Source organism: Athene cunicularia (genome assembly GCF_003259725.1).
Source record: "Athene cunicularia isolate RWA chromosome Z unlocalized genomic scaffold, athCun1 chrZ_part1, whole genome shotgun sequence".
Classification (NCBI taxonomy): domain Eukaryota; kingdom Metazoa; phylum Chordata; class Aves; order Strigiformes; family Strigidae; genus Athene; species Athene cunicularia.
This window is the reverse complement of record NW_020799142.1, coordinates 22,199,150-22,226,564: the sequence shown is the minus strand read 5'-3', so window position 1 is coordinate 22,226,564 and position 27,415 is coordinate 22,199,150. Positions and strand designations below refer to the sequence as shown.

The 27,415-nt window shown below is 41.1% G+C and overlaps 1 protein-coding gene across 2 annotated transcripts; it reads left to right on the top strand.

Moving 5' to 3' along the window:
• The first annotated feature begins 1,726 nt into the window (after nt 1–1,726).
• On the top strand, nt 1,727–27,415 carry DAB2 (DAB2, clathrin adaptor protein). 2 transcript variants are annotated; one of them, XM_026865801.1, is made up of 15 exons: nt 1,727–1,864; nt 12,128–12,247; nt 13,373–13,512; nt 14,243–14,341; nt 14,659–14,790; nt 16,752–16,835; nt 17,079–17,102; nt 17,369–17,416; nt 17,579–17,641; nt 21,057–21,692; nt 22,524–22,677; nt 23,248–23,754; nt 24,269–24,360; nt 25,176–25,243; nt 25,969–27,415. In XM_026865801.1, exons 2-14 carry the CDS (start codon nt 12,154–12,156, stop codon nt 25,236–25,238), a joined length of 2,136 nt encoding a protein of 711 aa, XP_026721602.1. In that variant the 5' UTR covers nt 1,727–1,864; nt 12,128–12,153; the 3' UTR covers nt 25,239–25,243; nt 25,969–27,415. The 2 variants fall into 2 exon arrangements, with proteins under 2 accessions (XP_026721602.1, XP_026721603.1); XM_026865802.1 differs by lacking the exon at nt 17,079–17,102.

Below are 27,415 nucleotides of genomic sequence, written 5' to 3'. Positions count from 1 at the left end.
GCCCCGTCCCCGCAGAGGGGTCTGGGGCGCGCCACGGGGGCGGCTGGGGGGGCTAGGTGCTGCCCGATCAGGGCTGCGGGGAGCGTGTCCCTGGAAAACGCCTGCTCCGGAGTGTGGCACGGCCGGCACCAGGAGGAAGCTTGAGCGTAAAGCAAAATAAATACGCATTTTCATTTTTGTTTGTGGAGGGAATTAAGAAAAAAGTGTACAAACCCGAAATTTCACCTAAATAACTGATATAAAAAAATATCTCTAGTATCAGAGGGGAGGAAAGGGTTAGGATGTTGCGAAGCAGGGGTGGGGTTTTGCTTTGGTTTTGGATGGAGCATCCTTGCTGGGCACCCCTCTGCTGGCCAATCTCAGGATGGATGCTGCTCGGGTCTGGTGAATGGACATAGTTAAAGATGTCCAGGATTAACGGGAGTGAGTCTTCTACCTTGTTAGAGAAACTGACTTCTCAGCTGGTGAGACTTAACAGTCTAATGACCATCATATGATGATACTTATGCTGGAATAATATCTATGTTCTGAGCAGAAAGATAAAGGCAGGTGTTGCCAATGCATCCTATCTTCTCTGTAGCAGAGCTTTTTTACCCCTCAAATAAGCTGAGGCTGGTTACTTGAGCACGTACTAGGGAAGCGTGAAAATCCACTGGTACAGTAGGATTAATTTGATTGTTTTTAATTTGGAAGGGGAAGGAATTGTTTTAATCTTCTCCTAAGGAAGGTACTTAGCTTTAAAGGCTGCATTTTTGCCTCAGAAGTCTTCTGTGACTTCCATAAACAAGGCTGCCTAAAATGGACAAGCATGTAGGCCCGGAGTTCCTCATTTTAGGCTAAGGAATGCCCATAGATATGCTTAAGGATGAGAACACCTGTGCAGATAGGCAAAATAGAGATGCAAATTTGATTAGAAAAGTAATTATGAAGCTGTATATTCTATCTGGCTGTGAAGATTTACCAGGCACTGGTAAATTGAAAAGATGTCCTTGTGGCTGATAATGACCTCTTAAGCAGTTATAATGTTAGCAGATCTTCAGATGAGCTTCCTTGAGGACCTTCCAGGAGATGGGTCAGGCAGGTGAATTAGAATCCAAAGAAAATTGATTCTCTTCATCTTAGAAGGGTATTGTCAGAGAGTAATCCACCATGTCTGTTTAAAGAATCACTGCAGTTGCATCCAACATAATGGTTCTAGGACATAATTAGGTTTCCAAAATTCTCTGAATGGTCTGAGGATGTGGTCAAGTCTAAAGCAGAATTTTTTATTAATAGTAACTCATAAGAATTTGCATTTGGAGGAGGAGAATCAAGTGGTAGAAATGTTAAGGAGGATATAAGGGGTAAATGAATGTCAGGTGAACATGGAGTACAGGAAGGCTCAGGGTAAAGTGGAGTGAATGCCAGGTGCTCCAAGTCTTAAATGAAGAGATGGTTCTGATGAGGGAAATCTAAGGTCTTGTGTGCTTGTTACTGTTACTAGAAGACTGGGAGAGAATGATAAGCACTACTCTAATAGTCCCATGACTTATGATACTTCTCTTATGCTCTTCAAAGAAAGCTATTGGCTGAGCAACAGAGGTTATGCTCAGTGCTATCAGTGGGAAGGATGGGCCAAATGCTAAAAATCTGGAGTTTCCTTTTGTGAAGGTAGGGATGGTTACCCATTCTAATGTGCCTTCTGCTGTGTTTTTATATATCTCTATATAACTGCAGTACACAATCCACTATTTTGTTTAGTATTACTTGTCAAAGTGCCTGTATAACCCTATTATTGGACTCTGCAGACCAGTAGCTGCTATGGATATACTTCTTACTTAAGGGTGTACTTCACAAGCAGATATGAAAGAAGCACTCTAAACAGGTTAATATAATATATGCAAAGAGTGGCAAAAAGAGCTCTTAAATTTTTGTCTCATGGGAAAGTAAATAAATGTACTTAGTGTCAAGGACTGGTGACTGGACGGGATGTTTAGGGTAAAGACCATAGTTTGAGATATAAAATAAATGAAAGTGCATAAAATGCTGTAGTCATGGAGTATTGTTGCCAAACCTACAGATTTTTCTCTATGGATGTTCTTTTCTCGTGGTGAACTTTACACTGCTAGAACATTTGTGTGACATGCTGGGTTAACCCAGTTCTTGGGAATGTTTGTGGACTTTATTCAGCAAGGCTAGCAGTATGTGAGCACTACAGAAGCATAAATTTTCTTGGACAATGAAGCAATAAATTCCACATCCAGAGAAAGCCAGCTTGTTCTGGACACAGTATTGATGGTGCAAATCCTGCTTGCTGGCTAGATTCTGTAAAAAGATATTAAGGGATAGCATGAAGGTAATTTATAATCTGTAAGGACTTTGGCGAAAAATCTAGATTTTACATGCAGACTAAGGGATTGTTAGTGGAGTTGAGACTCTACCTTCTGGGGAGGGGGAATGCTAAGAGGTCTTGATGAGCTGCTGCTGTGAAACACAATGAAACATAAGCCACTATTCCTCTACCTAAGCATGGTCTCTACAGAAATACAACTTAGTTGTGTCAGAAGGATCAAGCAGAATAAGGTGACTAAGTAGTAAAACTGACAAAACAAACTGACTTTAGAAACCTGGTTTTGAGGCTGTATCTGGGTTCAAGGGTCTTGGGTTATAAAGAAGCTGGATGAAGCATAGTGGCAGGCCTAAGAAATAAACAAGAGGTACCAGTTTCAACAGGATTAGATTGTTTATACAATCTGAGTTCTGAACAAATTGTCTTCTACCATATAATTCTTGTCAGCCTTGACTGATAGGGGCACAGACCATTCCAGCTTCCCCTCTTCTGGACAGATGTGCCTTGCATGTGCTTGAGGATGAAGTCTCAGATGAAATGCTGTGATTTAATCCCAAACTGTCTGTGGGATTTTTTTTAAGCTTCTCATAAAGCTTCATAGTTTGTGCATGTCACCTTAAATCTCAAAGCTCAGCCATTACAGGGCCAATTAAGGACAGACTATTGGCCTTGGAGATGAATTTCCTGATGTTCTGTCAGTTCCTGTTGCATCCTTAAGCAATAAGTTAAGAGGTGAAATACTTGATGAGGTCTGATAGACAGGATAATAGACCTTTATCTTGACAGTCAGGAGGCTTCATGACAATGTCAACTAAGAACTAGCTCCTCCAGCAAAGTGTACTCAACTCCTAATACTGATGTGTTGTGGAAGAGCAAGTCTGCTATGAGACTTCTCATACACCTGCCCTATGGCTAAAACACCTATGGATGAGACTTTCTTCCTAGGAAGGGACAAGACAAGTTGGGAACACTAAGGATGTAGTGTTAATATTACAACTATGTTTCTACTTTAGACATCTGTGCTGTCAGAACAGGTTTATTTGTGCTTTAAGGAAGGGCACGAAGGTGACTATATAAGCAAGAACTAGTTTTTTAGCAGCTTGAATAGCAGATCTAGCTGCAAACAGCTGCTAGCCTGGTAAAACCTAGAGCAGGATGGAAGGCTGATGCTTGTCCTTGTGTGTTTCTGATGGATGGGGGCCATCCCCATAACATGATATTGAGATCATCATGAAGATGAAAAATTACAGAGCCTGGGCAACATTACCTTAAAGTCTGGATTTAGGAACAATAATGTAAACTTCCTCTAATGTATATCACAAATATATGTAATGACAATTACCAATAGGGAAATTTACTGCAGAATAGTAATCTGTGAAACTTGATGAATAGCTGTTTAGTAGAACAGCTACTGAAGGAGATGCAGTGGAGCTCTGAAAATCCTGGTTAATCCTTTTTTACCTCTGGTATAGATCTTTACACCTTTTTAGACTTGCATCTTATTTAGTTATTCATTGTCTTTCATGCTGTGTACACAAGAGCTAGTACCATTGGTAATGACTAATCTTGAAGGTAAGAGTAACACTTGTATTAAGCAGTATGTTTCATAATATGTAACTGGGGACTGAAATTGCTGTAGAAGATCCTGCCCTTATAAGGTATAAACAGAATTTTCATCAGTCTTCTCATAACACATCATGAACAGGACTTGCGTCTGTTACAGGAGACAGTATGGAGTGACTCCTACACTTCAACAAAGGTCTCTAACAACAGTGGGGTCTAGGTGGAGGGTTCTTCAAATACTGCTGAAATTATGTTTAAGAATAGGCTTTTGGCTGTTTATGGGATCATCAGGCTGGGTAAGCAAACTAGTACCTGACATTAGCCATGACTGCATGGTTTTAGGTTGGGTGAATGCAAGAATAATACAGCAAAATCCTGTTGCTTGTACAGATACATTTGTGAACAGGTAGAAAGCACCTACAGTTCAGCATAGACTATACAGAACATATGTAATTTCTCTCAGTACAGCTTGCACATACCCAGACTGTAAAGGGGGATAACTTTGCCAGCACTGGACAGTTAACAGCATGCAGCTGAAATAACCTATGATAACAGATTCAGTATGCATCAAGTTCCTGCTCTGAGGAAGGGAGTGAAAAGCATGGTTATTGGCAAGAGTTTTTTGCTACACTAACTAGGAAGAAGATCAGAATCAGCCCTTCTAGGCAGGAAGCAGTTAAGAGTACAGTTAGAAATTAAGTATTTGAGCTGTTGTTTAGTTAAAACTAGTTTTCATCTGAATAAACACTAGCTGCCTTGATTAAGAACTGCTTTGCTTCCAGGTTGTTTGGTATACCCAGTGAGACTCAACAAGCAGGATTGACAGAAGATCAAATGGTGCACACAGCCTGTGAGTAGGCAGGTGATGCTTTCCTGAGCAACAGCTAGAACAGACAACTGAACTTTGGCTCAGGAGTTGCTGATTTATGAGGCTTCAGCACTGGAAACTGGAGAGAGTGGTATAGAGGAGTGGTCCCTTAGCATGCAGTTTTCTCTGGAAGACTGATGTAAAGAAACCTCTTGTGGATAATCTAAGTATATTAAGCCTGTGTTACCAACTGAATAGCTTTCTATCAAGAAAGAGCATACAGAGATGTCTATCAATTGCTTTCTAGAAGAAGAATCTGGAGTTCAGATGCCAATATTGCTGGTATGGAGTGAAGGTGTTTATTAATCTAAGAAGTTAACTAAAAGGTTGGAATGCTAAATGCTGAACAGAGACTGGAAAGGCTGCTACCAAGACTTGTTGCAAGATGCTGTGTTATTCCTGGAACAAATCATAATTTGAGATGGATTAGCTAGGTGTCTGGATACTACCTCTGGACACTGATGTTCCTGGCTGAAGAATAACTATCAAACAGACTATGACAGTGCTAGTTTCCTTCAGTTTAAGTCTTCAGGGAACAAGATAGCACTAGTTCATGAAAAGCATTTAACTTTCTTCCTTTAAGTAGAGGGTAATACTAACAGCTTGGAATGTTATCAATTAGCTAGGTACAGCTTGTTTAAACTGGTCATGACTTTTCATGAGCCCTCTGTTCTAATACTCCTGCAGTAGCTGTATTTATTCCCATGGCAAGTGGAAGAAAAATTCAAAATAGAGCTATTGTGGTAGCTGGGTTGAGAAGTAACTAATTATCTCATCAGAAGATGTGTGCTCAAAATCACAGTACAATGGCAAAAAGTATGGTCCAATTGCACCACTTGAACTGAACAACCTGTTCAGTTCTGGCTGCTAACTTAGTGATGTTCACTTGGCTGTCATTCCAGTGATTCAAGTGTGCTGAAGGCACTTTCAGGAACTTTGAATTTATCTGTTCTTGCTAAAAGCCACACAGCTTAGAGGACCCTGAGGCACTGATATGATGGGAACAGACTATTCTGACCAACTGATGAAATAGCATTTGGCAAATTGACTCCTGGTAAGGTGTCTGGGTAGTTTCACAGGCATGATCCTGCACCAGCAGTGGCACATACCAACATCTGTAGCTCATATGACTAATTAGAGTACTGAGATCTTTATCTACTTTGCTGTTGGTACTGGGGGGAGGGAGCAGCATGAAGGAGGTATGCCCTGATGTGTTCGTTACCGACTTCTATCTCTCTCAGTAGGTGAATGTCACCCTTTTGTGATTCTCATTACTGGTTGTGTGTGTTAGACAGCTGCACTATGTGCTGTATCCTGCAAGATATTAGTACAGCTGTAGCTTATTCCAAAAGGGTATTCCTGTTGGCAGGGGAAGCCCTTGGCACAAGGTTGCCTTAATATATCAACACAGTATTGATCCATCTCTTAGGTGAGAGGACAGAACATCAAATGGGGCTTAAAACAAATTGCATGAAGTTTCCTAAAGTAAAATCCTGTTAATCTAGAAGTATTCTGGCAGGCTTAAATGAAGCCATGATACCATGCAAATGATCTCTTAACCACAGATCATGTTTCTAACTACCTACTGCCTAAACAGGACAGTTAAACAGGTTCTTTTGAACTTAGACTGAGAACACTGGTCTTGGTTTCCCTGCTATCAAGGAACTGCAAGAGAAACTGAGTGGTGGGGCATCACTAATCTAGACTTTACTGGTTGTTGGAATGGCAGATAGCTTCAATTGCCAGGCAAGGCAGGTCAAAATTCTTTTCAGTTGTCTCTTACAAGACTAACCACAGGACCTTGGGCTAGACTTAGCAGTGTAAGAGCATTTATGAAGTCATCTTTCTGGCAAGTGATAATCCTCTTGCATTCCAACTGGAGGGGAACAGTTCCCAAGATGTTTATGAACTGTCTTCCACTTGTCTTTAAGTGGGTACTTGTTATTTCTAAGTGTGAACAATACATATCAGGTGTAATCTGCCTGTAGCTAAGGCTGGTATCTTTCATGTATATTAGTCACTGGCTATGCTAGTTCCTAACAGACTGATTTGATTGTTTTCATAGAGGAAACTAATGGTAGTGCTTATGGCAGCACAAGCAGCTGGAATTTTCCATCAGAATCATAGTAATCTTGTGTCATATTACAGAATGTTTATTCAACTTGAACTCTTAGCTCTAGCATTTGACTGTGTCTATGGGTGTATTAGTAATGAAACAAAACATTTAAGATGATATGTTATTTGACTTCTCAGCATGAATGACCCTGTTTAAAAGGCAAAAGTCTGAATAGCACATTCATGCTTCTGATTTATTAATGCATGCCTAGTGCTTCTCAAGGCTACCTGGGGACTACCATTGCCGCAGAAACTAGGCAGAAAATGTGACAGTCAGTTATGTGCATAGGGATTTGTTAGATGCAAATGTAAGTTAGTCATACAGAGGTTCACACAAATGCACTATTATAATGTGGGTAGGATGTTGCTAGTCAAGATAGTCAATTATTAGTAATTGAATCTGGCTTTACAACTTTGACTCCTGCTAGCCATTGTGTGTATTGCTGTTTAGCCTCTAATCTATTTCCTTAGCCTGCAACACTGAAGTCTTGAATTTACTCAAGTGGATAACTTGTTTACCAGCCTTCTGAAAATAACGCTCTTGTCAAGAACTTGATGGCTAGGGATTTCTAAGAATACATTGTGCAGGTCTTAATACAACCTTCTAAACAGAATAACTTGACTAACTCTTCAAGGTGTGGGGGAGGCAACAACCTGCCTTGGAAGCATGTTTAGCACTTGAACTATTGCTGCGCTTCTGGTTACTACTTCATCCCTAACAGGCTGTATTGCACTTGGCAGTAAATGCTTCCCTTGTCCTCTCCTGGTCTCTCAGATGCTAATTTGAAGTTAATATTCACATAAAATAACTCTTTAAGCTGAATCATGTAGTATAAAGGGACAAATAAGGAGCATAGGCTGTGAAAAGGTATTAGACTGGTATTAGAACAAGGTATTAGACTGCTGAGCAGATGTTTAGTTTATCTGCCTTGCCTCTGACATTTTCAGTGTACCTCTTCTCAGACAAGCTTTCATCAATATTAAGGGAATTATCTTTCTCTACCAGGGGGAAAAGCCTTTCTGTTGGGTGAGGATTATTGTCCAGGCTTTAAATTCTTTGACAGACTACAAGGCATAGTGCAGATTCTCAATCGCTTGTGCACAGGGCAAAAATATTATAATCATTAAGGGAGCGACCATGTTGCCACTCCTTGCTCAAATAGGGGATAACTTGGAAAGCATCTCTTAAGGGAACCTAAATGTTGCTCAACAAAATTGTGTGGCATGTGCTTCAAGTCTTGCTAAGAAACGGGTATTTCAAGCATGACTACGTACAGCTGTCCTACCTACAGCTGTCCTTGTAGGGAGTTCAGAGAAGACACCAAGAGCACAGTATTCCCCAAGTCTTAAGACTGACTTTCCCAGGGTAGATGTGTGAAAATAGTACAATGCTGAATGAAGAGTTGCCTGACTTGAGAGTAGGTAATGACTCATCTTTCAAGGCCTGTGTGTTGAGGGCCTGAAATGGCCTTTCCTTAAGGTGATCAGTACTTGCTCTTCACAGCATAGTTCCTATAAGAAAGGAGAAAGATACTATTAGTGGTCTCTTAGCAAGCCCTTTTGAAAAATTTTGAAGAATTGAAAAGTGGGTGGGTAAAATATGGTGTGTATCTATGATACAGGCAAGAGCTTGGGGCACTTCTTGCAGAGTAGCAACATCCATAAATCTGCAGTCTAAGACTCTTGAAATGGTGCATTTATCACAGTGGTTAAAATGGATCATACAATTGTATAGTGAGTAATTAAGCTGTGGTGATACCAGTGGACATATCTACATGGAGAAGATTCAAAAGGCATCACATAACAGTCTGCTGACATAGCTGCTGTGGGAATGATCTTGTTCTTCACTAAGTCAGTATAACTGAAGGCATGCCTGTCCTTGCATAAAAGCACATGCATCTCTAACTCTGCCATACTTCTGGCTGTTTTTTTTCAGATTAACTCAGAATTCAAGTGTAATAGAATAATTCCAGTCTCTTGTTACCCTACTCCTGCAGTCTAAGTAAGGAAGTACTAAGGGACTGTGTACTGTGAAAGGAAGCCTTCAGAGTAAGAGCAAGAACTACAAAGAAAAGTTTTTAGCTTCATTTTAGTTACATGCATGCAAGGCACACAAGCACTTTCCATTATGATAAGCCAAACTTGAGTGTGACAAAGACCTTGCATGGGTTTAACTTGGGTCTAAATCACAGAATACAAACATAATTGTTTGAGACTCTTGTATTGAAAGTAGACTAAATTACTGCTAGCTTTAGCTACACAGTGTTGCTCCCCACCCCAGAGAAACGTCAAGGTAAAGCCTGAGGCAATTTTGTAATAGTCTTGTGGCTTATTTAAGATGTCAGGAAGTAGTTATTTAAAGTATGAACATGTATTAAGGCAGCATTTGTCTATCCTTTCATTCTTAGCTGTCCTAATTCCCTTGCTCTAGAGATAGGATTCTCAAAAACCTCGAGTTCTCTAAAGGTGTGATCAATAAACATCATGTAGTGTGAACTCTCACTAGGTGAGATGCACTGTGCCAGACCTCAGATAGGAGAGTATGTCCTACAAGCTGGTCAGAAAGCCCTCACTAACCTTCTCAAGTTGTATTGTTAACACTGAGAATGAACTTCTCCACAGTAAGATAGGGAGTGTTTGCCAGGGTTCAGCCAGTCTTGGCTGTATCCTGGCTCATCTTTCCCCACCCTGGGGCTTTGTGCTGTCTGGCTTCCATAGAATGGGGGGAGATGGCAACAGTGGGATCACAGCTAGGGTTTAAACATGGCAACTGTCCATCTGGTTTTCTACCACTTTACAGTTACCAAAGTGAAGCTTTGCTTGTGCATATTTTTTCCTCCCTAGGTTTTTTTACTTGTTATTGACTCTTTACTTCAGAGTGAGATACTTATTCTATATAACAGAGTAAGTGGTTGTATAACAGCAGAGGTGTTTGTAGCTCTACAAATCAAATTGGAGAAGCAGTATTACTGACAGGCAAGACTCAGTGTCTCGAGACTGTTATTTATTCTTTGCAACATAGAGCAGGGCAGAAAATTCCTAAAGTTATGACTCGGCTCCTACAGAGCATGTCTTAGCTCTGTTCTCCAGGTCTGTCTTTTCCTTCTGTTCACTAAACAGTAACTTTCCAGATGGGGCTTAGTGGTTAACTAATGATTCAACCTTAACTCTGTCTTTCCTTTCTCTTTATTTTTGCAGGACTTGATAAATCCAGGGAGAGGCTCATTACACTAAAGTCTAAGACTTCCTTGGCCCAAAACTATACGAATAGGCAAGCTAGTCCAGTTTTAGAGTAGAATTTAGTTGGCTTCACTTTACTGGATTGATTTGTGGTTTCTGATAGTCACACTCCTTTTCAGCACTGGTGCAAGTAGCTTGCAAAATCCCTGTTGGCTGTATTAGTTTCCCACTTGCTACTTTGTCAGACTGAGCACACAAGCCACTCTTTTGTGATGTTTAGGAAATAACCATGGTTTGCTATATCTGCTTTTCCTCTAACATCTATTTCTACTTGGAGCTACTTGAAATTTTCACGTCAACATCTTTGCTGTCTTGCATCAAATGTTCCCTAGCTGTAGCCAGGTAATTTCTCAGCTTGCAGAGAACAGGTATAGCTGCCAGAGATCTTTCCCATATGAGCACTTTTATCTCTGATTTACTTGAGCAATGCTAAATGGGATTCACAAACCATCTGGTAAGCAGCTAGATCTAAGTTTGCTTATATTAACAGCTACTTCCCTAAATGCCTCCTTCCTGACTAAATTGAAATGGGGGCCTTCAGGGTGGAATTCCCTTTTAAAGGCCTAGGAATTTGTGGATAAGAACCAGTTAGGCATTGATATCCATTACTCTTAGTGGCAAGTTGGATGAGTCAGTCTGTAGTTATTGGTTTGGTAATGAATTGAGGGAAAAGGCAGGAGTGAGAGCAAAATCCTGAAAGTAACTTCCAGGTAACACAAAAAGCATTATCTGTAACTAAGGAAAATGAGAAATAGGCTATTGGGAATTACAAGCTTCTAATGCTAGAGGATATGCAATGCTTCAGCACTTGTAGCTGGGTACATAGATGTCTCACACAATGTGCTGGACAAAAGGGGCAGCTTGGTTTATAGCTGATTGCCTGGATATGGGAAAAATTACTAGTAGAGGGTAGCCCAGGTGCTTAATCATCTAAACAATCTCTTGGTTTCATTTGCCACCCTAAAATTCAAGGGGCTAATTGAAGCCACTGCAATACCCCAGACAGAAGATTCATAGAACAGTTTCTATAGCAGATATGAATGTCCAGTTCTTTCTGGCTGAGTATACAAAATTTCATAAAGACAATATGATTCCCTGTTTGGTAAGTATGAATCAATGCTTCAGGTATGTAGGAATAAAAAACAGGGACTACAGATTATTTTTTTACTGTATCTTGTATTTTAGAGGCAGAAGGGTCTCATGACATAAGTCATACCAGTCCCATAACTTCTATTAACTTGCATGGTTTTTGTGGTGGTGGTGGTGGTGTTTGTTTTTTTTAAAAAAAAACCCAAACCACTAAGGTTGCTTGATTGTTACCAAGAGAAGCGTGTGGAGTTTTGGTTTTGTTGTGTGTGTTTTTGGGTTTTTTGTGTTGTGTTGTGTTGTTGTTGTTGTTTGTGTTTGTTTGTTTGTTTTTTGATTGTTTGTTTTTTTTTCCTGGAACAGTCTGTCTGCGACCTAAGGAATGTATTTGCTTTTAGCTGTTGGGTGGTATAACCTCAGACTTCCACTGGTTATAGAAAGATGAATAAGATCTGGTGGCTGCGTTTGGCTGTTCTGGCATCATCTTCATGGGTGTTTGGAACAGATCCTAGCAAATGTTTCTTGCATTCTCTCCTATCCTACTACAGAGATGCAGCTGGCAGGACTGGAGGAGAACAAAGCAAAATATCTGAGTTTCTCTAAATAGCTTTAAAGGGTAAAAAGCTAAAGGTTGACAGATTAAAACAGGATGATGCAAGTACAGCCTGTGAAGGTAGGTCAGTGTGATCTACTGATTAGGTATTACTGAGGTGAGAGTTCATCACGTAGTAGCCATAACTTCATGTTCTCTGTGACCTGAGGTGAATAGACAGTGAGTCAAACTTCCTATATGATCTCTGTTAAAACTTTCAGACATTAGTGGGCTTCAGTGCTCAGCAGGACTAACAGGTCTAATAAGAATATTTCTTCTTCAAGGTAAAATATGTCTACCTACTGACTGTTACTTGTATTTTTAAAAACTACAGCAATCATAGCTGACCACCATCTCACCATGTCTACTGAAGCTGAAGCTACTACTGTCAACAGTCAGCCTGAACAGCAGGCTCCACCAAAAGCACAACATTCAAAGAAGGAAAAAAAGAAAGGTAAGAAATGTTTACTTCTTGAACACCTCTTCTAGTTCAGCGTCCTTAATCTTTTGCACTTGCCTAAAACTAAGATCATTTTCACAGCATGATTAAAGTAACTGAGGCTTCAAGCTGACTGGAAAAATGAATAAATAAGCTAGTAAAATAAAAGCTTACCTTCTGGTTAGGTTTAGCTTGAAAGGTTTTTTCTATCCTTGAGTTCTAAAGTGCAGTTCTACTTGTTAAATGAATCATTTACTGAGCCTGACAAATCACCAGAAGCCCAGAGAATTAAAAGCTTCCTGAGGAGGTGATCAGACCCAGGACCATCCAGGAACCTGAACTTGCTGCTTCTCCTCCCGCTAGAGGGATGAATGTTCTGGACACAAATACAGATTCTAGTCCAGAGAAGCTAGAAAACATTAGAATTATTGTAGATCAGATAATAGATTTTCTGTTAGATTAGGTCATGTAAATATAATTCTTACAGAAATACATACGAAGGCGCACACTCAGTATGCTGAACATGCAGAGAAGAAAAGCAAGCAGTTCTGAGAAGTAGTGTGAACAGCAGAAGTAATAAATTAGATAAAATTCCAAGTGATTGCATGGAGAGGAGTACCAGGACTACTTGTAGAAATGATGGTACTGATAGAAAGTTCTAGTACAGGAACCAGGAGATTCTTGCACACCAAGAAGAGATCTGACTGCACCAGAACTAGGGACTAACATCTGAAAGGCTTATCGAACATCCTGTATGGCCATGGGGAGCACAATTTCTTTTTGGTGTTTTGCTTAGTACTTACATCTACTTGGCCGTTGCCTGTAAATATTTAGTCTTTTATGTAGCAAAGAATTGTTCTGAGGTCCCCAAATATTAAGCACTGGGGCCAGATTCTGAGAGCACTGTGATATTAAAGGATCAACTCTTGCATTGCACACAGTACTGGAAGGGCTAGGGGTTGTTAGTCAGCTATACTGAAGAGACAGTTTTAATATGTATTTATATGGTAATTTTTTTAAAAATATCTTGAAGTCACAACATAGATTCTGTTTTTAAAAAAGAAAACAAAACCAAAACAAACAAAACAAAATAGCAAATAAACAACAAAATACCCAACCAAAACTTTTCTCTGTCTCCAGGGCCAGAGAAGACAGATGAATCTCTCTTGGCCAGATTTAAAGGTGATGGTGTAAGATACAAAGCTAAACTGATTGGCATTGATGATGTCCCGGAGGCAAGAGGAGACAAAATGAGTCAGGATTCAATGATGAAGCTGAAGGTAAGGCCTTGAGCTGGCATGTAAGAACCAACTCTGGGTAGCCTTCAGAAGGCAGATCAAATGGTCACTTTGGCACAATTTCAAATACAGCTTGATGGTAACATAGTAACAGCACCATCCTAGATAGATATTACTTCTAAAGCTGTAACCCCTTGTTCAAAGTACAATATTTCTCTAATAGCTTGGAAATGCTCCTTTGGGTCTCTTGCAGGCATGCAGTATGCATGCGAAGAGCATGAATGTGATCACAAGTACTGAGTTTTGGCTTTGGATGGGGACAAGGGGGCTCTTTGCAGTTTAACAATGACATCAAAGCATAAGTTGGCATCTTGTGACAATAGTAACACCAAGAGATGCAGATAAGCCAAAGAGTAAGTAAATGAGATCCTTCAGCAATAAAGATTATTACTTCTGGAGTGCAGAACACCCATATAGCTTCAATCAGGCCAGGAAAGCTGGTAAAGATGCTGCTACTGTAACAGTTTTGTGAACTAAGATAAGTTTTAAAGCTCTAAAACATTTACAGAGTAAACACAGTCTAGTTCTGAGGTGTCACTTCAAACCTAGCCAGGGATATATTGCAAGAGGGATGCTGCTCTAACTGTTCAGTTGCATAGGAATGACTAGACGAGCATTGGTACAGTCACAGCCATAGGCTCAGGAGGAATGTAAAGAAAAAATTTAAAGCTCAATCTAACATAAGTCTCATCAATACTTTGATACTCTTTAGGGAATTGCAGTGGCAGCCCGTTCCCAGGGGCAACACAAACAGAAGATCTGGGTGAACATCTCCCTCTCTGGTATCAAGATAATAGATGAGAAAACTGGGGTAAGATATGACTTACTTTAAGAATCATATTAAGAGATTAAGTGAGGCAGTTAGACGAATCTGAACTACATTTTTTAACAGCATTGTGCTCCCCTTCTACATATAAAAATTGGCTTGTGAAGTGGGTTGTAATGCTGAAAGCCTTCTGCCAGAAAGATAGCTACATCCTATTGTGGTTAGTCAAAGGCAGATAAAACTGAATCTTTAATGGAAGCCTTCTAACAGTCTCAATCATCCTAACTACAGAAAATAGCAGCTATTATGCCTCCAGCAATTTAAGCCAATAGATTTTTTTTTTTTTTTCCCCCCAATTCTAGGTCATAGAATATGAGCATCCAGTAACCAAAATCTCCTTTATTGCTCGAGATGTAACAGACAGTCGTGCCTTTGGCTATATATGTGGAGGAGAAGGCCAGCACCAGTTTTTTGCTATAAAAACAGCACAACAGGTATGGATCAGACACCCTTTCCCACTTCCTATGAGTAATGCTATTGTGTAAACAACATGTGACAAGGGTGTAGTGTTTCGCTGGTAGCCCTGTGGTGTATAGGGGAATACCAGCACACATGGATAGACTCTTCTAGAGGGCAGTAGGAATTGACTGTATCACCAGTGGCTCTTACCTTGTTCAGTTTCTCTGTAGTCCAGAATAAAAACACTCCAGTAGCCTTGCTTACTATGATCAACCTTGCTTAACATGTCTGTGCACCATGGAAGTCATGGAGATGAACAGAGCTATTATCCTGAGCTTTCCTGTACAGTGGCCTGCTAGTGAGAATGCTAATTCCTGAGTAAAATAGCCAGAGCTTCACTCAGAATTAACAGGAATTATGTTAGCACTCCTGTAGTCCAGTTCTCATAATGCTTTGTCTTGTGCAGCTCTCAAAACAGACCTACACAATTGCAGTAGTGTTTTGGGGGCTAGCGAATGGCAGGTCTGATGCTCCTGGAGTTACTTCTGGGAGAGATTTTGATCCTTCTGTGATAGGTTTCCCCCCCTGCAGAAATCCTGTATGCAGGGTTTATGCCTCTGAAGAGAATCTGTACATAAGAAATATTGGAAACAAGCTACCTGGAATTACCACTATTATGAAGCCTTCTAAATAGTTTATTAGCTTGTCATGATAATGTCTTTATAATAGTCACTATAATGGGTTCATGAGCCAAGACTCCAAAGCTAGTAATTTACACACATTCCTGCCTGCCCTCCTGGAGAACCTGCTGGAAGCTTCAGGCCCACAACAGATGGGACTGAGGGGCTTCTTGCTGGAGCATATTACTACTTTAGTAACAGCTGTAACACCCTCTCCTAAGCCTCTTTTGTTAATTTATCAGAGTCCTGTGTTGTATTGGCTTCACTGGAATTGTAGATTAGTACAAAAGCCTTCTGTGTGTGCTCTGGAGGGGAGTCTGTTCTCCCAGAGGTTTTCACCATAGGGTGCTGCTTGCCAGCCTATAAGCTTATCCAAGCTGTAGACAGCTCTTTACTTGCTGCTTGTTGGTTTTAGCACAATCTTGCCTAGCTGAGAAGTAAGGACTTCTGCAGCTGTAGACAGCTGCAGCTGTATTGTTTTTTGAAGGTGATAACTCTTGAAATGGCTTCTGCTGCAGCTGCATGACTAAAACCCTTCATAGAGTATGCTGCTCAGATATAAACAGTGAGATCTGATCAGCAGATTCCCTGCTTGAGAAAGGTAGTGGCTGGAACAGGGGGACTTGTACTACTCTAGACACTGACACAGCTGCTGTATGCCTCAAGCAAAAGTTCCAATTAGGTATAGCTGGACCTGCCACCATCTCAGCAACCAATCAAAACATACTCTTGTTTATGGGTGTGCAGGGAATGCAGTGCCTTTCTACTTCACACTAGATTTTCATCCTGATACAGATACCACCTACAGCTCCTCTATACATTTGAGGTGATGATAATCTTACCTTTTGCTTGCCTTGCTGAATTACTATTTGCAACGTGTTTAAAATAAATGGAGTTTTAACTATAGAAGCTTTCTCTAGGTTCATTGTTAGAGTTGGTATAAAAGGGGCAAATGTAAAATGTTTTTTCCCTCATGAGACTACTAGAGAGCTTGGATAAGCTTTGCACTTTTGAGGAAAAATGATTAGGACTTGCTATGCACTTATGAAATCCTGTGCTACAAGAATGAATGTTTTTTATTAAATACATCTGCTTTTCCTGTGGAGTTAACAGTCCTAAGCTGTTTGTGCCCCATTACCCTTAGATTCTGCATAAGCTTTCTTGTATAGAGACTAGACAGTCCTTGAAACTTGCTTTTCCTGTTATCACAACCTTACTGTTGCACCATTTAGGAAAGTTTGGCTTGCTGCATAGCTTGCTTCAGTGAAAGTCCAGGGAGAAGTAGTACATGGCCTGAAGTCTGCATTCTTTTTCAGGCTGAGCCTCTAGTTGTTGATCTTAAGGACCTCTTCCAACTAATATATAATATAAAGAAGAAGGAAGAAAATAACAAGAAAAAGGTGAGTAAAATTACAGAAGCTGTATTAGTCTGCATAGAAGTAAAGCTCACTTCAGTGTTGGCTTGGCTTTTGGGCTTTTGTAAGACTTGACACTGAGGTCTGTCTAAATCCAGAATCACTTGAAGCTTGTTGGTAATTGTACTAGCAGTTTATTTACCTTCTAGCTGGTAAGCTCCCCAGGTGGAAATGCTTTGGATATTCTACATGATATCTAGGTACTAAAAGCCTTCTTTTCTTCTTTAGAATGAAGAAGCAAGTAAGACTGAGGTAAGTCACTCCAGCTCAGCCTCAGTTGACTGGGTATGCTGCTGCAACACAACTAACTTTGTTTACGCTGCCAGAATTATGGAGACAATATCAATGCCCAGTTACACTGAAATGGAAATAAAAGGGTCCTACAGAATTAATGCTGAGTAGTGATCTCCCTCATACTTACCTCTTTCATCACTTTCTCTTTGAAACCTGCAAGTCTCTTGCTTAAGGCAAGTTTGGGTATTTGTGTTATTGCTGATACTGTTATCCATCTGTTACAGAATGGTGGTGAAGCACTACCTGCTGATCAAGCTGAAAAAGTGAAATTGGTAGGTTAAATTTTAGAACTTTATGTTGATGCCATTAAGGAGTTCACAACTCCAAAATGCAGTATTTATAGATGAATTTACAGTAAATAGCATAATGCTTGATTCTTGCTTGTGTAAGAACTCTTAACACATACCAATTCTTTCAATATTTCTCACTTCAAGGGAGCTGACCAAATGGACTTGTTTGGGGATATGTCTACACCTCCTGATATGATCAGTCCCACAGTAAGTAGAATTCAGCTTAGCTGTCTTGGCTTTTGCTTTGAGAGGAAACACAGTCCTAGTAATAAGATCTGTTTTCACTTTTAGTCCTGGTTTCTGGTTTCACTTGAGACATCTGTTTAGCTATCATCAGTTGTACTAGTGTCTCAGGGATATAATAGTATCTAACTAGAGTAGTGCCATTCTCATCCAGCAGAGTTCACTTGAGACTGTGACAAAGATATACTTGTATTGTTAGTCATAGAACGGGGTTGGGTTGGAATCTCAAGAGATCATCTAGTTCCCACCCCTCTGTCATGGACAGGGACACCTTCCACTAGACCAGGTTGCTCAAAGCCCCGTCCAACCTGGCCTTGAACCCTTCCATGGAGGGGGCAGCCACAGCTTCTCTGGGCAACCTCTACCAAGGTCTCACCACCCTCACTGTAAAGAATTTCTTCCTACATCTAATCCAAATCTACCCCTTTTCAGTTTAAAACCATTACCCCTCATCCTATCACTAAACTCCCTGATAAAGAGTCCCTCCCCATCTTTCCTGTAGCCCCCTTTAAGTACTGGAAGGCTGCTATAAGGTGTCCCTGGAGTCTTCTCTTCTCCAGATTAAACAACTCCAACTCTCTCACATTGTCCTTGTAAGGAAGGTGCTCCATCCCCCTGATCATCTTCATGACTCTCCTCTGGACCCACTCAAGAAGGTCCATGTCCTTATGTGGGGGGCCTTTGAACTAGACACAGTACCCCAGGTGGGATCTCACAAGAGTGGAGTAGAGGGGCAGAATCATCTCCCTCAACCTGCTGGCCACACTTCTCTTGATGCAGCCAAGGATACAGTTGGCTTTCTGGGCTGTGAGTGCACATTGCTGGCTCTAATACAACTTAGAACCCCATGTCCTTCTCCTCAGGGCTACTCTCAATCCACTCATCACCCAGCCTGTATTTGTGCTCGGGATTGCCCTGACCCATGTGCAGGACCTTGCACTTGGCTTTGTTGAACTTCATGAGGTTTTCATGGGCCCACCTCTCCAGCCTGTCCAGATCCTTCTGGATGGCACATCCCTTCCCTCCAGCATGTTGACCATGACCACAGCTTGATTTTTGTCAGCAAGCTTGCTGAGGGTGCACTCAATTCTACTGTCCATGTCTCCAACACAGATGTCAAACATCACTGGTCCCAATACTGAGGAACATAATTTGTCAGGGGTGTCCACTTGGACATTGAACCATTGACCACAACTCTTATGAATGCAACCATCCAGCCAATTCCTTATCCACAGAGTGGTCCATCTGTGAAATTCAGTCTCTCCAATTTAGGCACAAGGACATCATGTGGAACAGTGTCAGATTCTTTGTACAAGTCCAGGTGGATAATGTCAGTTGCTCTTCCCTTATCTACCAATATTGTAACCCTGTCATAGAAGGCCACCAAATTTGCCAGGCATGATTTGCCCTTAGTGAAGCCATGTTGGCTGTCACCAATCACCTCCTTATTTTCCACGTGCCCTAGCGTAGTTTCCAGGAGGATCAGCTCCATGATCTTGCCAGGCACAGAGCTGAAACTAACTGGCCAGTAGTTCCCTGGGTCATCATTTTTTGTCCTTTTTCAAAAATGGGGATTACGCTTCTCCTTTTTCAGCCAGTGGGAACTTCACTGGACTGTCATGACTTCTTAAATATGGTAGATAGTGGCTTAGTCACATCATCTGCCAGTTCCCTCAGGACCCACAGACACCATCTCATCAGGTCCCATGGACTTGTGCACCTTAAGGTTCCTTAGATGGTATTGAACCTGATCTTCTCCTACAGTGGACAGTTCTTCATTCTCTTAGTCCCTGCCTTTATTTTCTGTATCTCGGGTTGTGTCACTGGAGCACTTGCTAGTGAAGACTGAGGCAAATAGTCAATGAGTACCTTGGCTTTCTCCATATCACAGATGACCGTTTCCTGTTTCCTTCTGGAAATCGTCTATATTTTCCCTAGTCTTCCTTTTATCACCAGTGTACCTATAGAAGGTTTTCTTGTTGCCCTTGACATCCCTGGGCAGATTTAATTCTATCAGGGTTTTGCCCTTCCTAACCTGATCCCTGTCTGCTTGGACAGTTTCTCTGTATTCCTCCTGGGCTACCTGTCCTTGCTTCCACCCTCTGTAGGCTTCCTCTTTGTGTTTCAGCTTGTCCAGCAGCTCCTTGTTCATCCATGCAGGCCTCCTGGTGTTCTCTTACTCTTCATCAGGACACATAGATCCTGAACTTGGAGGAGGTGTTCCTTGAATATTAACCAGCTTTCTTGGGCCCCTTGTTCCTCCAGGGTTTTATCCCATATTACTCAGCAGATCACTCAAGAGGACAAAGTCTGCTCTCCTGCAGTCCAGGGTAACAAGCTCACTGTGCTCCCTCCTCACTGCCCAAAGGAACTTGAACTCCACCATTTCACAGTCACTGCAGCCAAGGCTGCTCTTGAGCTTCACTCTCCCCACCAGCCCCTCCTTGTTGGTGAGAACAAGGTCCAGCATAGCACTTATCCTCATTGGCTCCTCTATCCCTTGGAGAAGGAAGTTACCATTAATGCACTCCAGAAACATCGTAGATTGTTTATGCCCTGCTGTGTTGTCCCTCCAATAAATGTCAGGGTGAAGTCCCCCATGAGGACCAAGGCTTGTGGACATGAGGGTGTTCCTGTTTCTCTATGCAGGGCCTCAAGTAATCCTCAAGAATCCTTATGTAAGTCCCTCAGAGTGGTCTCTTGGCCATTCTGGGTAAGTAGACCTAGCTCAAGATGTGGCCTAACTCCACAAAAGTGTGCATAAACTTTGTCATAGCTCAGTATGACCCCTCAAGATCCTACCAGTTTACTCTGGAACTGGAAGTTATCATCAGCCATGATACAATTGGTGCTGTCAATCCAGCTAGTGAAAAGGTTGTACCCTTCTATTGCCTGCTTGGTGGAGAGATGACACATTAACATCTTCCACTGGAAAATAGCTCTTCAGTCTTGCTCTGAAGCTAAGACCGCAACTTGAACTCATGCTAAGGCAGTGTGATTTCACAACCTGCTAAAACAGAGGACTAGAACTCAAACAGGGGTTCTAGACTCAAGTGAAAGCCTAGGTGTAATTAGTGCTTAATGACTACAGTCTCTAAGCTGTAGAACAAGCATCTGATATTTAACTAAGGGATCGTAGAAGAGGTCGGTTTAACATTGAGTTTCTGAAACTAAGTAGCTGTGATTTGACCACAGCCAGCAGTGCTTGCACTGATGACTTTAAGATGAAGCATTAGTGCAGCTTCAGTGTCACAGTGAATACTTATTAGTGTAGAATGTTGGATGTTAGGATCTCTCCTTTTGCAGCTGTTTTCCTTAAGCTTGTCTACTGTGCAGCAAGTCCTACATAAAACTTTTATTTTTCTTTCTGAACAAATAGGAAGATAAAGAGATTCTGTTAGTGGATCTAAATTCTGAAATTGAGACCAAACAGACTTTTACAAAAGAGGATCTCTTCTTGAATGGCATCACAACCTCTCCTGCACAACCAAAGCCACAGCCACACTTCTTGCCTGAGAGTTCCTTCACTACCAATCTCAGCTTCTTTCCCACACCTAATCCAGACCCTTTCAGTGATGATCCTTTTGCACAGCCAGACCAATTGGCACCACCTTCATGTGATTCTCTAAAATCTGCTGATCAGAAGAAGGAGAGTCTGAGCACCTTGACACCGGTGGGTAATGGTGCTTCAAATGGTGATATAGACTACTTTGGTAAACAGTTTGACCAGATTTCTCATAGAACTGGCAAACAAGAAGCACTAACAAGCCAGTGGCCACTTGAGAGTAAGTCACCTGCAGCAAGAACTCCAAATGGGGTACCGGAGAGAGAACAGAATGGCTTTCTTAAAGCTCCGTCAAGCCTCTCTGTGGAAGGTCCTTCCAAAGGAGTATCTCTGCAGAATGGAGTAAAGCTGGATTCTGAAAGCAATATCCAGCTCATGTCAAGTGAGTCTATAACAATTAGCCCACCACCACAGAATACCAAGCCAGGAAGAGGAAGGAGGTCTGTCAAGGTGAACAATGTTCAAGTAATTAATGGTGATATGCATGCTTTTACTTAAGGAATCTGGGTGAAGGAAGCTTTTATTTCTTCATACTGTGTAACTGGCTAAATAGCTTCACATCTCCTTCTCTTCTACATTCCATGCTTTAACCTCTCTGCAGCCATGGTATATTCTAACATTCATGAATGCTTCACAGTAACTATGGTCACTAAATTATATACTCTCTTCCTTAATGCTGCCATACTTCTGTAAAGGTCTGGTAAGTATGCTGCTATGTATATTGATACATAATATAATGCCAGAACCTGTTAAGATAGCTGTATGCCCATCAACCTGTGGTCTCATAACAACGAGGTACTAGTACTAGCTTACAGAAACCTATGTAGTTTCTCAGTACCTGCCTGCTGAGGGCAATCTCAGTGACACCCAAGGTGGCTCTGGGTCAGCTGCAATTTGTCTTGCACTCAAATGATGCAAAACCTTGTTGCTGACCTTGCCACAACTGCAGGGGTCACTGCAGACTGAGCAGGAATGTTTAGAGGGGTGGGGGACAGAGGGAGGCTTATATGATAGCAAACAAATCAGTCAATTTAAGTCTTATTCTTCTGCTGTTGACTTTTGACTACTATATATTATACTGACTTAATGTCATGTATCTCGCTAGGCTGAACAAAATGGTGAAGTTTAAAACTCTTATACTTGATCTCTAAATGATATAGCAAAGCTTCCTGCACTGTTCTACCTGAAATAAAAGCTTGTGTCTCTGGACTAGGGAGTCTTGATCATGCTAGAATGTGTTCTGCCATGCCATCTTACAAAGCTTTTTTTTCCTCTTTCTAGGCTGCATCAAATTACTTACTTAGCTCAGACTTATTTGTGCCAACTACAGAGAGCCTCGACTTGACCTTAGTGGTACAAACAGGACATGTGCCAACTAGCTCACTGGGCCTCTTCAAAACAAGTCACACCACAGCACCTCCATTGGCTGGTCTAGGTTAGTTCACAAAGTGAAGGTCTTTCTCCAGTCTAAGATACCTGCTAACACTAAAACAGGGTTCTAGTTTTCATTTACTTCATGTGTAGTGCCATGCTCTTCAATCCATGTGCTATCTGCTCTGAAGTTTTCATCAGGAGAAGCCTAAACTCTGCATCCTCAACTGGAACAGGGTTTTTTGCTTTAACTTGATTGCTGCTTCAAGTACACAAGGGCCTAGATAGCCAAGCACAACTTGGGAGGCTAGCATAACACTGCTGCAGAGTCTAAATTTGCACAAAAGTAACTATATGGCAAATGCATCTGTCACTTCTGTACTAGAACTAAATATGTTTCTCCTCTTTATATCCAATTCTGTTCTTCTAGGATCAAAATGAAGCTAGATAAAAATTGTTAACCCCCTTCTCCCCTCCCCCCAAAATTACTTGATTTTTTAAAAGTGTAAATCAACAGATTTTTTGCAAACAATACAGGAAAAATATTTTTTGGTACTCTCAGTTGAATTGATATATACTCCTGCTTGAGGTCTTCAGATTACTGAAGTGCTGTCTAACAACAATCTCCCTCCAGGTGGCTTGCCAATAACTTCATCACACTGGAGTTCAGAGACACCTGCCTTCAGTCAGGTTGCGTCAGTCTTTCCTCGGTCTATGATGCCTGCTCCACTTGCCTTTAGTACTCAAGCAGTGCCAAGCTGGAAACAGCCTGTGTCTTTTGGTTCAGCAGCCCCTCAGCCTTCTGGTCTCTGGGCACTGCCAGCACAAGTTTCATCTAGTTCATGGGCACAGCCATCCAGTGCTGTAAGTCCCTTCCAGAGTAGCGTGTTTCCATCTTCAACACTACCTGCTCAGACGTCATCTGTACTGCCCTCAAAGCCAACAACAACTAGCCCACCTCAGCCACCACCTAGAACTGCACCTCAGAAGGAGCTATCGAAGAAGGAGAGTGATGCTTTTATTGCTCTGGATCCACTTGGTGATAAAGAAGCGAAGGATGTCAAGGAAATGTTCAAAGACTTCCAGCTGACAAAGCCACCTGCAGTACCAGCAAGGAGAGGAGAACAGCAAAACCTTTCAGGTGCTTCTGGAGCTTTTAGCAATTATTTTATTAGTAAAGTAGGCATTCCTCAAGATAGTACATATCATGATAGAATGGAAGCTAGCAAGCTGATTGCCAAAATGATTGGTAAAAACACTTTTCCTTCTGTTTGGATAGCTGGTCAGGGATTGGGATGGTTTATCACTAGTCTTTTCTGATATAACTGAAAATTTGATTTAATAGTTACTGAAACAGGGTTGAAGGACTGTCTCCCCAATAATGTTACAGACTTGATCACTATCAGTGGCCAAACACTGACACCTAGTGCCTAAACTGCTTGACCAGAAATGAGATAAGCTAGGTCTGTATAGTGTTACATCTAGTTTAGATGTAGTGAGGGACAAGCACGAGAAAATTGTGAGATCACTCCAAGCAACTTCCGTGTGGGATTTTTTTGTGTATCTAATTAGATGGGCTTTGGTGTTGCTATACACAGAGTTGAGTACTTGTTAAAGCTGTTAAGTGATTATAGCAGTATGTGTCTCTTCCTTAGAACCACCAAAGCCTGTTCCCCGACAAAGAGTGCTGCCAGCTGATGGCCTGCCTGATAGTCAAGTTAAAACAGACCTTTCCAGTGCTTCATCTGTAAGTAGTGAAAAAAACCTAAAAACCCAAACAACAAAACAAAAAAAAACATCCATGACCTTTCTTTCCTCTCAACCACAGGGGTGCCTGTGTCTGACCACTGGCCTAATTCTGGCTGTAGAGGCCATGGAACAAAACTTTTTGCATGTCTGAGGCTAATACTTAATGTAACAGAGGGCATTTGTTGCAAAAAGGATAACAAAGTATGATGCCACTTGGCTTGGGTCCATAACCAGTTTCCTAAACTGCAAGACCTAGCAGGAAGTTCTTCAATATTGGGAGTTTCTACAAAAGACTAAAATTATGTAGTTGCAGAAGTCTTTCACTTAGGTTATACTTACCTTTCTGTGCAGTAGACTGAGCAGTGTGGACCGCAGCTCTCTTCCTGAACAAATGGGAACCTTCCATGTTCAGTAACTCCTGAAGGAAGTGGCTTAACCACATCACTCAATTTGTGACACAGCACTTGGAGCCCCTGCTGGAAACTCTGGTCCAATTCCAGAATGCTGACTTAAGATATCTAGCACTTAACTAAAATAGATCTCATCATGACTATGCTGGCTCAGCTCCAAATGAGTGTTCAGAAAGCACACATGGCTTTTCTGAAAGATACCTTGCCTCAGACTAGCATAACTGCTAACACGGCTTCAGAGCCCTATTTTTCTTGTTAAAGGAGTATAGTTAATATGTGTTTAGCAGGGATTCTGCAGCATTCTTTCCAGAAGGTGTTCAGAACAGGAACTAGATCATACAGCCATGTAGATTAAACCTGGTGAAACATGGAAATTCACTAACAGCCTGTGATCTCTCCATAGAAGGCATCTCAGAAACCACCTTCTGATCCTTTTGGTGATCCTTTTAGCAACCTATTTGCATAGATCAGGTAAGTAACCCACTAATAAGACAACCTACTTTATTCTCTGAAATTAATTCAGAAAACCTTTGGTAAAGAGCTGGCTAAACACTATACTAGCTTAACTCTAATGGTCCTCTGAAGTATGGCAAACAGTCCCTAGAAGAATACTTCTGCTAGAGTACCTCTACTTAGACTTGTAGATAGTTGCATTCTGGCTAAGACTAGCCATCTTCACTTTCTTAGAAATAAAGATTTTATTTTTCTATGGACTTAAGTCTCAAGGCCTCAATAGATCTAGATTTCCTTTCCTTGAGGAAAGTCAATCAGTAAATATGTGCTGCAAAACTCAGAGGGGCTCACTAAATTCCTTCAGATACCTATTTAGGAGAGTGTTAGCACAAAGGGCCCCATACAGCTTTCTGAAATTTAATCCCCTAAATAATTGTGGGTTTGTGCTCTGGGTGAACTGGAGTGAAAACAGAATAAGGGCTGTTATGAGAGCTTTTGTTACTAGAAACTGATGTAACTCAAAATTTTGTGCTACTGATTAGACAATATGAACTATCAAACTAGCAAATCTATTCTTCTGCCACAACTCTAAGTCTTCCCCTGAAAATACTGTCTGGCTTCTAACAGAAGGCAAGTGTTGCTATTTATTGCGTCAGCTTTGTTCTCGGTAACTCTAAGCTAGTTTAAACAATAAAACTATAATTTATAGCCATCCTAACCCTAAGTCCTTTTCATCATACTAGGTGTAACCAGAAGAAGGACAAATGGAATAACTGGACCGCTTCTCAACATGATTTTTCTACATGTTTCACTTTGCTGTTTGCCAATCTTGCTGCTGTTCCATGATGTCTGTAATCTAAAATGAGTCCAGGTGGATTGAAACACAAACCCTCAAAGAATATGCTGTGAAGACGATAAATCAGGGCAAAGCAAATGGAGAGTTGGACTTATGCTGGAGACCCAGATTCAAATTGGTGGATGTTAATTTTACTTTAGTTCTCTGTAATCCTTCACAGAAGGGCTTAGCAGTATTGAATCATGTGTCTTGTAAAAACTGTCACCACAATTTCTCTTTCTGTAGCACTTACTGTCCTAAAATATGGGAACTGAATGTACCTGAGGAAGTATTGCCTTCACATAAGGGAATTGAATTAGTAGTTACACTCCACAACTTAACCAACTAGGTTACTTGCCTGTTATCACAACAGCAGCCAGTTGTATAGTTAAGTGGATACTACTCACTTGTAATTGGTGACTGGACATATGTCTTTGTCTCTGAGTCATGAAGGTTTAAACTGTATGTTAGGGGAAAAAATCCAATACTTGTCTATTTAACTAATGGTAAAAGTATCATTCTGCCATAAATGTTTAATAAGGGGATACCTGTGGGGTCCAACAGAACTGCTGGACTCCTGAGTACTAGAGGTCTACACTGTACGGTCACATAAGCTGAAACACTTTATACAGAACATTGAGATAGTCATAGACACTAACTGTTGGTGCTAATATGGCTTTTTTTCAGGGAGGGAAATCTACTAGGACTACTTTTCTGTTAAAATGGCTTGGCAGACACATGGAATAAGCAGACAGGCTTCTTGCATATATATCAGTGAATGTCCTGATGTTGCTCGGTTTGAGTTGTCACATGGTGCAGTGTGGCATGTTTCCAGTATGTTAGAAAGCAAAAAAGACAATCATGGCTTCACTCCATGCCTAGAGTCCTTGTGAACAGATATACCACCTCTGTGCCATTAATGTGAGGTAGTCCCTCATCTCTTGAAAACCATACCTTTTCTAAAGAACCTCTTTACTAACATCTATAATCAGTTGGTTATAACTCACTGTAACAGCTACATTCTTGGTCAGTGGTGGCAGCTGATGTGTCAGAGGTTTTTCTATTAATACTAAGTATAAACTTGAAATAGTATTGTTCAATACCGAAGCAGTTGCTGGAGAGTGGAGAAAGTCAACTTGAATACAGACTTAATACCTAATTCAGCCAGTCATGCAACTAGTCTTGTATATGAACCTCTCTTGCACTTTCTGTAATGCAAAAAAGCTATGAATTCAAGTATTTGTCTCAAACTGGAAATGCAGAAACTTATGGATGTTACACTGTTATATAAAACTGTAGTATCTCAAGTGATGTTACTTTATGATATTAAACAGAAACAACTCTTCATACCAAAA

Coding starts and splice junctions, on each gene's coding strand:
- DAB2 (XM_026865801.1), top strand. CDS start 12,154: ATGTCTACTGAAGCTGAAGCTACTACTGTCAACAGTCAGCCTGAACAG. Junction 14,342..14,658: donor TAATAGATGAGAAAACTGGG/GTAAGATATGAC, acceptor CCCCAATTCTAG/GTCATAGAATATGAGCATCC. Junction 23,755..24,268: donor AGAACAGCAAAACCTTTCAG/GTGCTTCTGGAG, acceptor TCTCTTCCTTAG/AACCACCAAAGCCTGTTCCC.